Source organism: Sorex araneus, chromosome 3 (assembly GCF_027595985.1).
Source record: "Sorex araneus isolate mSorAra2 chromosome 3, mSorAra2.pri, whole genome shotgun sequence".
Lineage (NCBI taxonomy): Eukaryota > Metazoa > Chordata > Mammalia > Eulipotyphla > Soricidae > Sorex > Sorex araneus.
The window spans coordinates 93,977,535-93,991,970 of NC_073304.1; the positions used below are offsets into that span (position 1 = coordinate 93,977,535).

General features: G+C 40.1%; 1 protein-coding gene across 2 annotated transcripts in view; it reads left to right on the top strand.

Moving 5' to 3' along the window:
* The window catches only part of GALK2 (galactokinase 2), a 156,876-nt gene that overhangs the window by 15,610 nt on the left and 126,830 nt on the right, over positions 1-14,436 (top strand). For both annotated transcript variants that reach the window (XM_004611785.2, XM_055131912.1), the window contains 2 exons: positions 3,187-3,277; positions 7,475-7,621. In XM_004611785.2, coding sequence (XP_004611842.2) covers positions 3,187-3,277; positions 7,475-7,621 — 238 coding nt within the window. The remainder of the gene's footprint in view (positions 1-3,186; positions 3,278-7,474; positions 7,622-14,436) is intronic.

Genomic DNA, 14,436 nt, shown 5'->3' on the forward strand with positions numbered 1-14,436 from the left:
ATGGTTCTGATTTTGCTTCCTGTATCTTTTTTTTTTTTTTTTTTTTGTAATTTAGCCCATTCATCTGTTTTGGTTCACAACTTTGTTAGGTTAGTGGATGAAAACAAATTAATTGCAGTTAAATTTAAATTGTAATTTCACTATTGTTTTTCACATATGATTTTGGTTTTGTTCATGTTGTTCACTTCTCTTTTTTTAAATTTTTAAAGTTTATTTTCATAAGGTTGTTCACATTAATCGATTACATTCAATATTACAAAACTAGTTCCACTACCATTACATTACACCTTACCACCACTATTATTTTGAATTTTCCCACCACCATTCAAGCCAGCCTGCCACAGGCAGATGGTAGATAATTTATTTTCTTTTGCTTATTATGAATATCACAGGAGTTTGCACAGCTGCTTTTGCAGTGGCATGCTCCTGGAATTCTAAAATTGTAAATGATCGAGGTTCGGAGACGTCTCTGTCGTGAGCTAATCCATTCCGAGGTTCATTTGTGAGTCCCTGGTTATAGGCGGTCTACACTCTTAAATGGCACTTGGAGGCAGTTCGTGGGCGTGACAGCCAGGACCCCCAAAGGGGGTGCCCATCCCCGCCACCTTGTGACCTGGAGTCTTCAGTCCTTGGTCCCGCATACCTGGGTTTTTTTTACTGGAAGGTTGTGAGCCACCTGGGGTTCATTTGAAGTAGGCAGAGAGAGAACATCTTCTCCATCTGAGGTGCCCCCCGGCAGAATCGGCTCTCCACGGGGTCCAGAGAAATCTCTGGTGAGCTGCTGTCTCCTGGGATTCATTGCTGAGTCTCCTGGACCTGTTTGTTTGTTTATTTATTTATCTATTTATTTTACCACACTCAGAACATTGCTGAGAGTTCCTCTCCTTGGTGCTCGGGATACTGTGTGGTGCCCGAGCTTGAGCCCCGGTCTCTTGTACGCAGAGCACGTGATCTCGTCCTCAGAGTCACACCTCTGGCTGGTGTCCTATATCTGTGCAAATCTCCTTTTCAACTTTTCCTAATAAATCCTCCACCTTCCCCATGACATATATTTTGATTTGGAACCCTTTGTCTTGTCTCATATTGAAATAATTTTTGACTGACAAAAAAAAAATCACAAGAACAATGGCTCAGAGGAGATAGTCCAGGGGTTAAAATGGCACTTGTCTTGCATGTGGTTGACCCTGGTTTAATCTCCAGCGCAGCGTTTCCTGAGCACCACCAGAAGTGATCCATGAGCACAGAGCCAAAAGTAAGCCCTACTTACAGACTGGTATATGACTCCGACCCCTAAAGTCATAAAAACAGTACAGAGGAATTCCACACACTCACTGATGTGCCTTCAATCTGTCATCTCAGGAGGGATATGATGTCCTTTTTCTAGTGATGCTAATTTTGGTCATTTGGTAAAGGTGGTATGTACCAGGCTTCTTCCTTTTTTTCTTTCTTTCTTGGTCACACCCATGGAGGCACAGGGGTTACTCCTAACTCTGCACTCAGGAATGACTCCTGGCTGTGCTTGGGGAACCATATGGGATGCTGGGAATCAAACTTGGGTTGTCTGAGTGCAGGGCAAAAGTCCTATCCACTGTACTATTGCTCCAGCCCCTGTACCAGGTTTCTTTACCATAAATGTCTGATGGGGGAAATATTTTAAATCTATGTGAATATCTTTCTTCATATCAATTTTTATTCACAAATAAGAGCATAATAATTGACAATTATTGTATTGTGAATTATATGACATTATATTATATGAATATAACAATCCATTGACAATTCTTTTTTTTTTTTCTTTTTGGGTCACACCCGGCAATGCACAGGGGTTACTCCTGGCTCATGCACTCAGGTGCTCAGGGGACCATATGAGATCCTGGGAAGTGAACCCGGGTCGGCCGCGTGCAAGGCAAATACCTTACCTGCTGTGCTATCGGTCCAGCCCCTCCATTGACAATTCTTTCCACAAACAATTTGCGACACTCTTTGGTGTTTGTAGTATTTTTAGTATTTTTGTAGTATTTATAGTCACTGTCACTGTCACTGTCATTCCGTTGCTCATCGATTTGCTTGAGCGGGCACAAGTAACGTCTCCAACGTAAGACTTGTTGTTATTGTTTTTTGGCATATCAAATACGCCACGGGTAGCTTGCCAGGCTTTGCCATGCGGGCGCGATACTCTCGGTAGCTTGCCGGGCTCTCCGAAAGGGGCGGAGGAATCGAACCCAGGTTGGCTGCGTGCAAGTCAAAAAATCGAACCCAGGTTGGCTGTGTGCACTGTGCTATCGTTCCAGCCCAGTATTTATAGTATTTGTAGTATTTTTGTAGTATTTTTAGTGTTTGTAGTTTGTAGTATTTGTAGTATTTTTTAGTATTTTCTTTTTTTTGTTTGTTTGTTTGTTTGGTTTTTTTTTTTTCTTTTTGGGTCACACCTGGCGATGCACAGGGGTTACTCCTGGCTCTGCACTCAGGAATTACCCCTGGCTGTGCTCAGGGGACCATATGGGATGCTGGGATTTGAACCCGGGTCGGCCACGTGCAAGGCAAATGCCCTACCCGCTGTGCTATCTCTCCAGCCCCAGTATTTTCTTTTTTTTTTTAAAGAACTCCCATCATGTATTTTTCCATCTATTATTTGGCATTTTACTCTAAAGGAGAAATACTTCCTTCTCTTTCACTTACTAATTTATTAATGTGTATCAACATAGACTCATGGAATTTTATCTAATTTAATGAATTTTGATACATTATTTTGTTCCTTCCTCCCCCCCGCCCCCACTGTACAGATTGTAAAGTCCAACAGGAGGGTAGAGAGTGTGGGGAAAGGCAGCTCTGAATACTTCTGCTCCAGTTTGAGGTGTGCCAAACAGCAGGCCTGAAGGATGAGTTCTTTCTTATGTGGTTCACAAGCAGCTTAACAAGGACCATAATGAAATAAGAAGTGGTGTAGATTATGCTAAAAATTTATTGGTTACCCTCTATTTCGGGGCATAAAAGGGACAGTTGAAAGTAGTTTAGTTACAAAGTCACTACAACAGCTCAACTTTTAGCAGCTGGAGATGTTTGTTTTTGGGTATACTGGAGTACATAGTCTGAACTGATGGATTTCAGTATCACTGTTTTGGCACAAGATGGCAGCAGTCAGCCAGGATTGTGCAGGCCTCTTAACAGTTTCTTTTGCTTTTGCAGGGACTTTACGACTAGTGTCAAGAACATTCAAATTGACAAAACCAAGCCTCTGTGGCATAATTATTTCCTATGTGGATTTAAAGGAATTCAGGTAAATCAGTTTATATGGCACTTAATAACAGTTGGAATTATGATGTATATTATATCAAGGGTCTTCGTTTTTGTCTTTTTTGTTTCCTTTTGATACTAACTGGGGGGCTGGAGAGACAGTAGAATGGTTTAGGAGCTTGCCTTGCATGCAGCCAATTAGCGTTTGATTTTTGGCATCCTATATTGTCCCCTGGGCACTGCCAGGAGTGATTCCTGAATACAGATCCTTGAGTAAGCCCTGAGCACTGCCAGGTGTGGTGTCGCTAACAAACTAGCACTGTAGCACTGCTGTCCCATTGTTCATTGATTTGCTCTAGTGGGCACCAGTAATGTCTCCATTGTGAGACTTGTTACTGTTTTTGGCATATTGAATATGCCCTGGGGAGCTTGCCAGGCTCTGCCATGTGTGCGGGATACTCTTGGTAGCTTGCTGGGCTCTCTGAGAGGGACAGAGGAATCGAACCTGGGTTGGCTGCATGCAAGGCAAACGCCCTACCTGCTTTGCTGTGTCTCCAGTCCCCCAAACAAACACTTAATACTAATTGATATCTGTCCTATCTTCCTGATTCCCATATTTTCGAGAATGAGGCAGACATGACCATGTCTGGCTGGAGTTCAGAGGGGACAGCAGTGAATGTTTTTAAGTCAGATATGTTCAGTAACCACCTGCTTGATTTTTAAAATTTTACTCAAATTTTCTTTTGAAGGAAACATTCTGGTGGTGTTTACATTTTATCTGAAGGATGTGTAGATATATTCTTAATGGGATTTGGCATCAGACAAATTGAAATTTGTCTGATGATTGAAATTTGACCTCTAGCTATATAAATTTAACATGGTAGGCATGTGATAAACACTAGTCTGTTGTTATTACTACCTTAGATGGAATACAAAAAGATGTAGTGAAATTTATCTGTATAAGTTTTTTGCTATAAATGGTGAGTAATTCGTATTCACATTGATCTAATAGTAAATAATTTCATTTTTCTCCTATTTGAAAAATATGAAGGGCAAAGAGAAAGAAAACTGAGCTTAGCCATTTTCAAGCTTACTTCTATATTCCAGTAATTATTTTAGGTTTATCTTATAAAAGACATTAAGGAGGTAGATTTTGCCTGTGCAGGAAAAAAGTGAATGAACTAACTAACACTATGCTTTAGGGAGCTTGTGTTTTTTACGTCCTGGTAGTTCTCTTTGGAACTTTGTCATGAATAACCTCATGATTAGCCTGTCCAATTCTGAACTGTGTCACATTTATTTCTAATGTTCGGGCATGTACTCTTAAATCTGATGATTCTGGCTTGAAAGTTCTTCTTATTTCTTCCTCACTCCTCTGACCTCCCAGACATATACCAATAATTTATAAGTAAAGTTATTGGCAGTCTTATCATTTGTCTTGTCATTCGAATTAGTGAGATTTCAGTATTTGGAAGCATTTTTCTGGCACATGCAATTTGATCTTCCTTATGGCTATATGCCTTTTTTGTAGGTTGCCAGTAAAAAGGTGAAAAAAGTGCATGTTGCTTTATGTTGTTTTAAAAAAAAATTGACAGCTTACTAATAAGCAAAACTAGGTTTGTACTTCTGGCAGAAAAGTAATTAAATGTTAGCCTGTTTGGGCTACTTCAAAAAAAATTTTTTGTGTGACACCTAGCTGTGCTCAGAGATTATTCCTGGTGGTTCTGGGGGACCATTTGGGGTGCCAGGGATTGAACCTAGATTTTCCACGTGCAAGGCAAGCACGTTACCTGATAAATATCTAGCTCCCAAGGGTTCTTCAGATTCAGATGCCAGAAAGTTCCCGAGGATTATCTGTTTATATTAAATTGAACATGTTATCTCCCTTTGGGATAGAGCTACTACAAAATTGGCAAAACCCACTCACATTCTTTTAAGTTGTCCTACATTTTAATTTAAACATTATGTGATAAGTTTGCAAGTATGATTCACATTTAAGACACCCTGTGGATCAATTTATTGTTAAATATATAGCATTGTCCAAGGATTTTTTTTTTAACATGCTGTCTGATATTCTATATGAAAGGACACTGGCAGCAGCAGTGTTTCAATTTATAATTTGTATTTCTGGAAGGGAAATTTTCACATGATTTAAAATCGAGCAGAGAAGTACATCCAACTGCATTTTATCTTTTATGAGACATGAATTGTGTCAGCTTAGAAAAGAAAGAACAAAGAATCAAGAGGGGCTAGGGGAGATTGTTCAAAGGGCTAGTAAGTTTGCTTTATATGTGGGTGCCTTGGATTTTATCCCTGCCCTCACACGGTCCTCAGAGTGTCTCTGGGAGTGACCCCTAGAGTAATTTCCAGAGCACTGAGCAGGGAGTAACCCCTAAACACTGACAGATGGGAACCCCCAACAAAAGAGACAAAAATAATGGAAAAAGTTTTTTATTTATAGTTTTGTTCTTTTAATTGATTTATTAAAATTTGTTCCTAAAATAATATGTATGATGAAATGGATGATTATGTAATGTATGCCGGAGGCTGTGGGGTGTGGGTGCTGCTGGTTGGGCTTTGACAGGGTGGAGACTCAAACCGCCCCTCTCCCAAGACCATCCCAGATTTTTCGACCTGAAGATCTGGGTATCTGGGAGTTTCATTGGCTTGGCATCTCTTCCAAGATTGCTCCTGATTATGCAAAGGAAGAGTATTTTATACCTGTTGTTGGTCTGTTAGGGTAATTCGCAAGCATTATGGTAGGTTTCCTTGAGGAGGAAGTGGTCTTGAGGGTTTTTTTTTTTTTTTTTTCTTTTTGGGTTATACCTGGCGATGGACAAGGGTTACTCCTGGCTCTGCACTTAGGAATTACTCCTGGCCATGTTCGGGGGACCGTACAGGATGCTGGGGATCAAACCCAGGTTGGCCTTGTGTAAGACAAAGGCCTACCTGCTGTACTATTGCTCCAGCCCTGTAAGCATTTTTTTCTCTCTTTTTCTTTTCTTTTTGGGTCACACCTGGCAATGCACAGGGGTTACTCCTGGCTCTGCACTCAGGAATCATCCCTGGTAGTGCTCAGGGGACCATATGGGATGCTGGGACTTGAACCCGGGTCAGCCGTGTGCAAGGCAAACGCCCTACCCTCTGTGCTATTGCTCCAGCCCCACCCGTAAGCATTTTTAATCTTGAACCACATATGCTGTCATTCCAAGTGTCTTTGTCTTAGATATCCATCAAAGTAAATTATTGCTTTTCATCTTCTTTATTTTTCTGTTTGTACGTTTTTCTGGTCATTCCTGATGGTGTTCATGCTCATGCCATCCTGAGCTGATCTCTCCAACACAAGTTTTCTATCTTTAAGTCAGAGCTTCATTATTTCTTTGGGCATTTCTGTTTGTAGAAATAGAGTTTTCTTGTTTCTTTTAGAGTCTGTATTTTCCTTATTTGTAGCTAAATTGTAATTTGTCTATCTTGAAAGCTACCATATGGCTCAATTATATCTATAAATTCAAATAAAAGTCTGGATTTACTCAAAAAGTTGACTTGCCTTAAATCACAGTGACAAGTATGTTGGCCCAGGTTTCTGCCTGCAATAGAGAAGTTCTCAGCCAAATCAAAAACCTGGGCCTTACTCCCAGTTTCCTATGTGTAATCTTGAGAATTTTTTTTTTTTTTTTTTTTTTAGTATTTTGGTACCCAAGTTTTTTCATAAGTAAAACAGAATGGAGAAAGTTTGGAATGCTTTTTCTTCAGAGTTGGGGTCGGGAGAAACTTCTGAAGAAAGACATCCCATAGAAACAAGCCACCACTTAACTTGACTTTTGTAATAACAGTTTTGGTATATGCTGCATGAAAATTTAACCTGCCTCATCAACAATCGTATATTTCTCGTATTGCTACTTGTGAAGTTTAGTTAAAAATGCTTAACATTTTTCCATATTTGTTCAAGTCAACTGATATTCAAGAAAAAAGATCATTTAAAGCAATTTATGGGAATGGATCAGTAACTTTTTGTTGGACAAAGAAAAAAGTAATCTTCATACCTTGTGTACCTTGTGGTCAAGATTCTTTAAATAAAATCTCATGTATAGTCTCAGTTAAATTGAATTGCACAAGTAGTTTCTATAAATAGCATAATAAATTCATTGATAGACTTTTGCTCTCTCGAGAATGAAAGAGAGCCTTGCTACTCCTTGAATCCAACACTGATCCTAGCACTGTTTTTTCTTTCTAATTTTAGGAACACTTTGGTCTTAGTGACCTGACTGGAATGAATTGCCTGGTGGATGGAAATATCCCACCAAGCTCTGGCCTCTCCAGCTCCAGTGCGTTGGTCTGTTGCGCCGGCTTGGTGACACTCACAGTGCTGGGAATGAGCCTATCCAAGGTAACCAACCTGGAATGTTGTGAGCCTCAACACGTTCTCTATTTCCGAAAACATCAACCCCTAGCTCTCAAAAACAGAGTTCCGTCCTTTTTTTTTTTTTTTTTTGCTTTTTTGGGTCATACCCAGCGATGCACAGGGGTCACTCCTGGCTCATGCACTCAGGAATTACTCCTGGCGGTGCTCGGGGGACCATATGGGATGCTGGGATTCGAACCCGGGTCGGCCGCGTGCAAGGCAAACGCCCTACCCGCTGTGCTATCACTCCAGCCCCCAAGAGTTCCGTTCTTTGAAAGACTTCTGTCTTGGTTACTAGGATGCCTGCCTGGCCAAGCATTATGGCCTGAGAAATCCTGCTTGTGATAAAACACTGGGAGGTAGCTGGTCGTCACCCCACAGGTTTGTGTGAAAAACTAAACTGAAATATCGTTAGATTCAGTGAGATGTTTGAGTGCATGCATGCATATCTTCCTAGATGACAAGCTAACTTAAGCTTGAGTTTAAAAATTTCTGGACCGTCCATTTGAGCTTTCTTATTTTTTTCTTATCGTTTTCTCCTAAAACCTTAAATTAAATATTTGACTAGCAGAGGGTAAAAAAAGAATAAGTAAAGACCAGGCGGTAAAGGACGGAATAAGAATAGCACATCTGCTTATGCCAGGAGGTTAATAATTGAAATATGTGTATTTTTATACTGCCTTGCAAAGAACAAGCGCCTATTTAAAGGAAAGAAACCCTGTGTTTTGAGAAGAGGTCAGAAAGCCTCAGCTTCAGAAGTTCACATAAATCTCTGACTTTGCAGCTTCAAGCAGGTGGACTCAGTATTAATTAATGTGCTGGAGTTCTGGTTCAAATAACATGTTATCATAGGAACTTTTAATCTTGTACACACACAGAGCCAAGTTTACAGATAATTTGGGAAAACAGATTAGGCATCAAGAGAAAGTCAATCACATACTAAATTTAAAAAAAATCTGTTTAAACTTTCACTTTGAAAATTTTATATTTAAGAAGAAGAAATGAAAAATAATGCTGTTTAATTATCCTTTACAAGCAATGACTTATGGGAGTAGGGAGAGTAACTTACTATTTTTTTTTGTATTTTTTTTTCTTTTTGGGTCACACCCGGCAATGCACAGGGGTTACTCCTGGCCTTGCACTCAGGAATTACCCCTGGCGGTGCTCAAGGGACAATATGGGATGTTGGGAATCGAACCCGGGTCAGCCTTATGTAAGGCAAATACCCCACCCGTTGTGCTATCACTCCAGCCCCAGTTACTATTGTTTTTGTAAGGAGAGAAAGCAAAGAAAAAAAAGTTCTTAAGTAAAATATCCTACCATATTTTTATTTTTAATGTGATGGATAAATCACATCAAAAGGGATAGATTTTTTTTTTTAAAGTAATGATGCAGTTGGTTTAAACTCTTGCTGTTTTTTTTTTTTATTTTTATTTTTGGGTTACACCCGGTGATGCACAGGGGTTACTCCTGGTTCTGTACTCAGCAATTACCTCTGGCAGTGCTCAGGGGACCATATGGGTTGCTGGGAATCGAACCTGGGTCAGCCACATACAAGGCAAATGCCCTAACCTCTGTGCTATTGCTCCAGCTCCTCTTTTTGTTTGCTTTTAATTAAAAAAATTTAATTGTGATAATGTTGGTTTATATGACTGTATTTTCTGAGTTTCCAAAAATACTATGTTTTAGGAATAATTTTACAACTCTTAAAAATATGTGTTACCACACTACACCTCCCATTGTCCATTGAGCACCCTCCTGTCTTCTATTCTTCTCTGGTGACATCAGTTCTGTGATTGGAGTCCAGGGGTTTGTTTACATTTGGTTTTGTTTGTTCCCAAGGAGGCTAATTCTATACAGAAGAATAGAATTGAACGTATAGTAGCAAGCTTAGGGTAGTAAACATACATGTTGATCTTTTTCGGTATGCATACCTGGAACTTACATAATGTTATAATGTGACACTCAAGTGGATTGTGTAGTCCTGGAACATTCTATGCATGAAACCCTATCACGGATTGTATTTTAAATCATGGTGCCTTAAAAAATTGTTGAAGTGTTGGGAAGATAGTACATGGGTTTATGTGCTTGTCTTGTATGCTCTCCCATCCCAGTTTGATCCCTTCTACTTCAATATGTTCCCTTGAGCATGTACTAATTTGGATGAAAGGTAGCAGAACTGATGCTAGTTCTGGTAAGTCATGTTGAGGAATTCAGGCTTTATTCCAGGAACTGTGGAAAACCAACATTTTCTCATCTGGGGGTCAAACAGCCCCTGGTGTGGGTTTCAGGATATTCCAGGGTCGGGGGCACTGACAAAAATTGCATAGATGGGAGCTATGGCATGAAACCAGGTTGACAACCAGTAGGGGAGAGGTACCATAGGAAGGAAACAAAAGTTTGGAAGGGGGTCATGATTGGGGAAAAAACGGTGAGAAACACTGGTATAAAACCATTATTGGCTCTTAAGAAGAGGATAGTGACACTATTATAAAATCTAGATTTGAGGATAACAGTTTGGTCAAGGGAAGTGGTAGTGAGAGAGAGGTATTTTAGACAGAGTCAACAGGACTTGATTATTGGTTGGGTGTGGGAATGGGAGGACAATGAAGAGTTAAGGAATACAGGCTTGGTGTTATTCATTGGAATCACTGTAGCACTGTCGTCCCGTTGCTCATCGATTTGCTCGAGCGGGCACTAGTAACGTCTCCAAGTGAGACTTGTTATTGTTTTTGGCATATCAAATACGCCACAAGTAGCTTGCCAGACTCTGCCGTGTGGGTGAGATACTCTTGGTAGGCCACGTGCAAGGCAAATGCCCAACCCTCTGTGCTATCGCTCCAGCCCATTCATTGGAATAAGTTATATAAAAGAAAAATCAGTTTTGAGGGAAGCTGAAGGAGTTAATGTGAAGATTCATTTGGGCATAAAGATGAAATTCTCTAGTATTTACTTAGAAATGATATCTTTTAAGGTCAGGAGGGAGATCTGAACTTGAGATGACCCTTTTTGAGGGTCATTTAGCATGTAATTGGTATTTGAAGCCATAGGGATGAATGAGACCATTCAGGGGTGAAGTGTAAGTGAAAGTATTAGAAACACTAAGGGCAGACCTTTGACAAATTTGAGTATTCGACAGATGGAAAGACTGAAGTGCAGCCAGATAGATAGGAGGGAACCCAGGAAGGTGTGGCAAGAGTGAAGGAAGAGAATATTTCAAGAAAGGAGGAGGAGAAATGTGAAATGCTGCTGAGAAGCCATGTTATAGACATGACTCTTGTAAAAATCATAGAGCGAAAGGACTCAAGAATTGAAAAAGAATGATCTTTTTATCCACATGTCAATCAGCATTCCCACTAGAAAGCAAGTGGCAGACAGGGTATGACCAGAGAGTTTACTAGACAATTTACAGAGGGGAGTGCAAACTCAAGGGCACCACTAGCAGGATTTTCATTACATTTCAGGGACTGTGACTGTAATGGCATCAGAAGTGTCACAAGGCAGGGAAAGAGTGAGGAGGGGAGATGGTATAGCCGTGAGTGAGGATGGAGGAGGGGAGTTGTCCACAGAGATCTGTCTCTTAGAGGAAGAGAATTTTGAGAATGGAGGGTCAGCCGAGCAAACAGAAGCACCACTGTATTTGACAATGAAACTTAACTGCAAGAGAGGGTGATGAAGGATCTCTCCACTGGTAAATAATTTATTCCTAATTTTATATACACCCATTATATGTACACACTTATATACACACACACACATTCATGACACCCCATTCATGGGCACACAACAATTGCTGCAAATATTGGTAGAGGTAGAACTTGTTAATTCATTAATAAGCCAGATGTTGCATGACTGAAACCAGTAAGATGACTAGTCTCTCAGAAGGTCTGGAAATCAGAATTTATGAATCAGACAGCAACTGGCAGAAGATTTTGGGTTTGGTGTGATAAAAGATGTATAAAATGGGAAAGGTCAGAGACTTCTGGTTTGAAGACGTCAGAAAAAAGACGTAGCTACTCTCTCTCTCTCTCTTTCTCTCTATTCCTTACTCATCTTTTCTGAAAAACCATCCCCAAACAACAGGGAAATGAGAAAGGAGTCATGAGTTCCATCTTTGATACATCAAGGAGACATAAATAACCACAAGAAACAAATATGGAAGTGGGTGGAAAGACAGGACATGATTTAGCTGAGTAGAAAAAGGTCAGAACCAAGTGCCCGAGGAGGGGTGTATATGGAAAGTAAACTGACTCACCATTTTCCGGAAAGGCTTAGGAATGAGAGGCACTAATACCTAAGAGAGCAGGGTGACACTGCAAGTAGACATTTATTGAAAGCCTTTCTTCTTTTTTTTTCTTTTTTGGGTCACACCCAGTGATGTACAGGAGTCACTCCTGGCTCTGCACTCCGGAATTACCCCTGGTGGTGCTCAGGGGACCATATGGGATGCTGGGAATCGAACCTGGGTCAGCCACATACAAGGCAAATGCCCTACCCTCTATGCTATCACTCCAGCCCCATTGAAAGCCTTTCTGAGGGGCAGTTAGACCATCAGAGCTCAGTCTTACCCAGCTTGTTAAGAAGAACATTTACCCTCACCTTTGTGGGTAATCTCTGGAGAAACAGCTAGAAAGCATTATCTGGACTTGAGGATACTGAGGACTGAGAATAGTAGGATGAAAATGAAACTGAAAACTGGAGTATTAAAGAACATTCTATATCTGGACAGTGCAATGTCCAAGTTCAGTTTTCTTCTTCTGGCCTCTCTGGCACACTGGCATGGCAACCTTGACACTCTATACGTCACCAGGAATGCTGGAAGATCATTCTCAGAGGAAACTGAATAACCCTATTGAGAGTATGTCTATAGATACTGACATTTCGTGTCACCTTCCCACAAAAATTCCCAATTACTATATGATCCCAACAAAAACCCACTTTACAAAGCTACTAAAAATTGGCTTTTTAGTAACTCTAAAATATGATAGGGCATCAAAAAAAGAAATGAGGAAATGAGGCAGTTGTGAAATATGGGAAAAACAAAATTGGTACCAGAAGGGAGATAAACAATCCTTCATTCTTTAGTTTATAACTGAATAATAGTCTTCCTAATAAACTGTATATGGCTTTAACCAAAATTTTCAATTTAAATTTGTTTAGAAATATTGAGGGTGTTAGAAAGATGGCAGAAGTTAAAATTCTTATTTACCATAACAGGAAGACAGAAGATACAATTTAATATGAAAAAAGAGGTAATAAGCATTTTTCTTAGGGCACTTGATCATTTGGAGTAAGTGTAAGAAATATGAAGTATTTGTCTCTGAGCATGCTAATTTAAGGATGGGAGCAAAGCAACGAAAGCTAGGGACTGTTTTGTTATTATAAGCCTCTTCTTCTTTTATCTTTTTAAGGTGAAAATAAAAATTTAAAATAAAGAAAAAGATAGAAAGAGGGATGAGTGGAAAGAAAGGTAAGTGGCCAAGGAATGGCCTGAGTGACTGAAGTTGGGGATCAGGAATCTGAAGAGGGAAGAAAGGATTCAATGAGTCAAAGTCAGAGGTTGAAAATAGATGAACTGCTGTGCTTCTGGACTAGAGCAGATAGCACAGCAGGTAGGGTGTTTGCCTTGCACGAGGCCCACCCCGGTTCAATTCCTCCATCCCTCTCGAAGAGCCCGGCAAGCTACCGAGAGTATCCCGCCTGCACGGCAGAGCCTGGCAAGCTACCCGTGGCGTTTTCGATATGCCAAAACAGTAACAATAGCTCTCACAATGGAGACGTTACTAGTGCCTGCTTGAGCAAATTGATGAACAACGGGACGACAGTGGTACAGACAGTGCTACAGTGCTGTGCTTCTATCAAAGCAGAGAGATTCAGGGAGAAACTTTTTGATCAATTCCAGGAAAATACAAGCATCTTCCTCTTAATGTCAGAAGTGCATTCCAAAAATCAAATGTTCTGCACAAAATCAAGTGCAGGCCTATTTATTATTATTTTTTAAATTTTATTTTATTTTCATAAAGTTGTTCACAATAATTTATTAATTTAATACTCCAACACAAATCCCACCACCATTACACCTTCCCACCACCATATTATTATTATTACTATTATTTGCAAATTTTACAAGTTTTAAAAATTACATCAATTGTGTAGATGTACCAAAGTTTCTTTAACCAGTCATCTGTTCTTGGGCACTCGGGTTTTTTCCAGATTCTGGCTATTGTAAACAGTGCTGCAATGAACATACAAGTGCAGATGTCATTTCTACTATACTTTTTTTACTTCTCCGGGATATATTCCCAGAAGCGGTATTTCTGGGTCAAATGGTAGCTCAGTTTCTAATTTTTTGAGTACGATCTATACAGTTTTCCGAAAGGGCTGAACCAGTTGGCATTCCCACCAGCAGTGTAGGAGGGTCCCTTTCTCCCCACATCCATGCCAATACCGGTTGCTTTTGTTTTTTTGGATGTGTGCCGGTCTCTGTGGTGTGAGGTGGTATCTCATAGTTGTTTTGATCTGCATCTCCCTGATGATTAGTGATGAAGAGCATTTTTTTCATGTGCCTTTTGGCCATTCGTATTTCTTCCTTAAGAAAGTTTCTGTTCACTTCATCGCCCCATTTTCTGATGGGATTGGATATTTTCTTCTTGTAGAGTTTAGCCAGTGCCTTATATATCCTTGATATCAACCCCTTATCAGATGGGCGTTGGGTGAATATCCTTTCCCATTCTGTAGATTGTCTTTGTATTTTGGTCACTGTGTCTTTTGAGCACCACCATATTATTTTTAAAGAATTG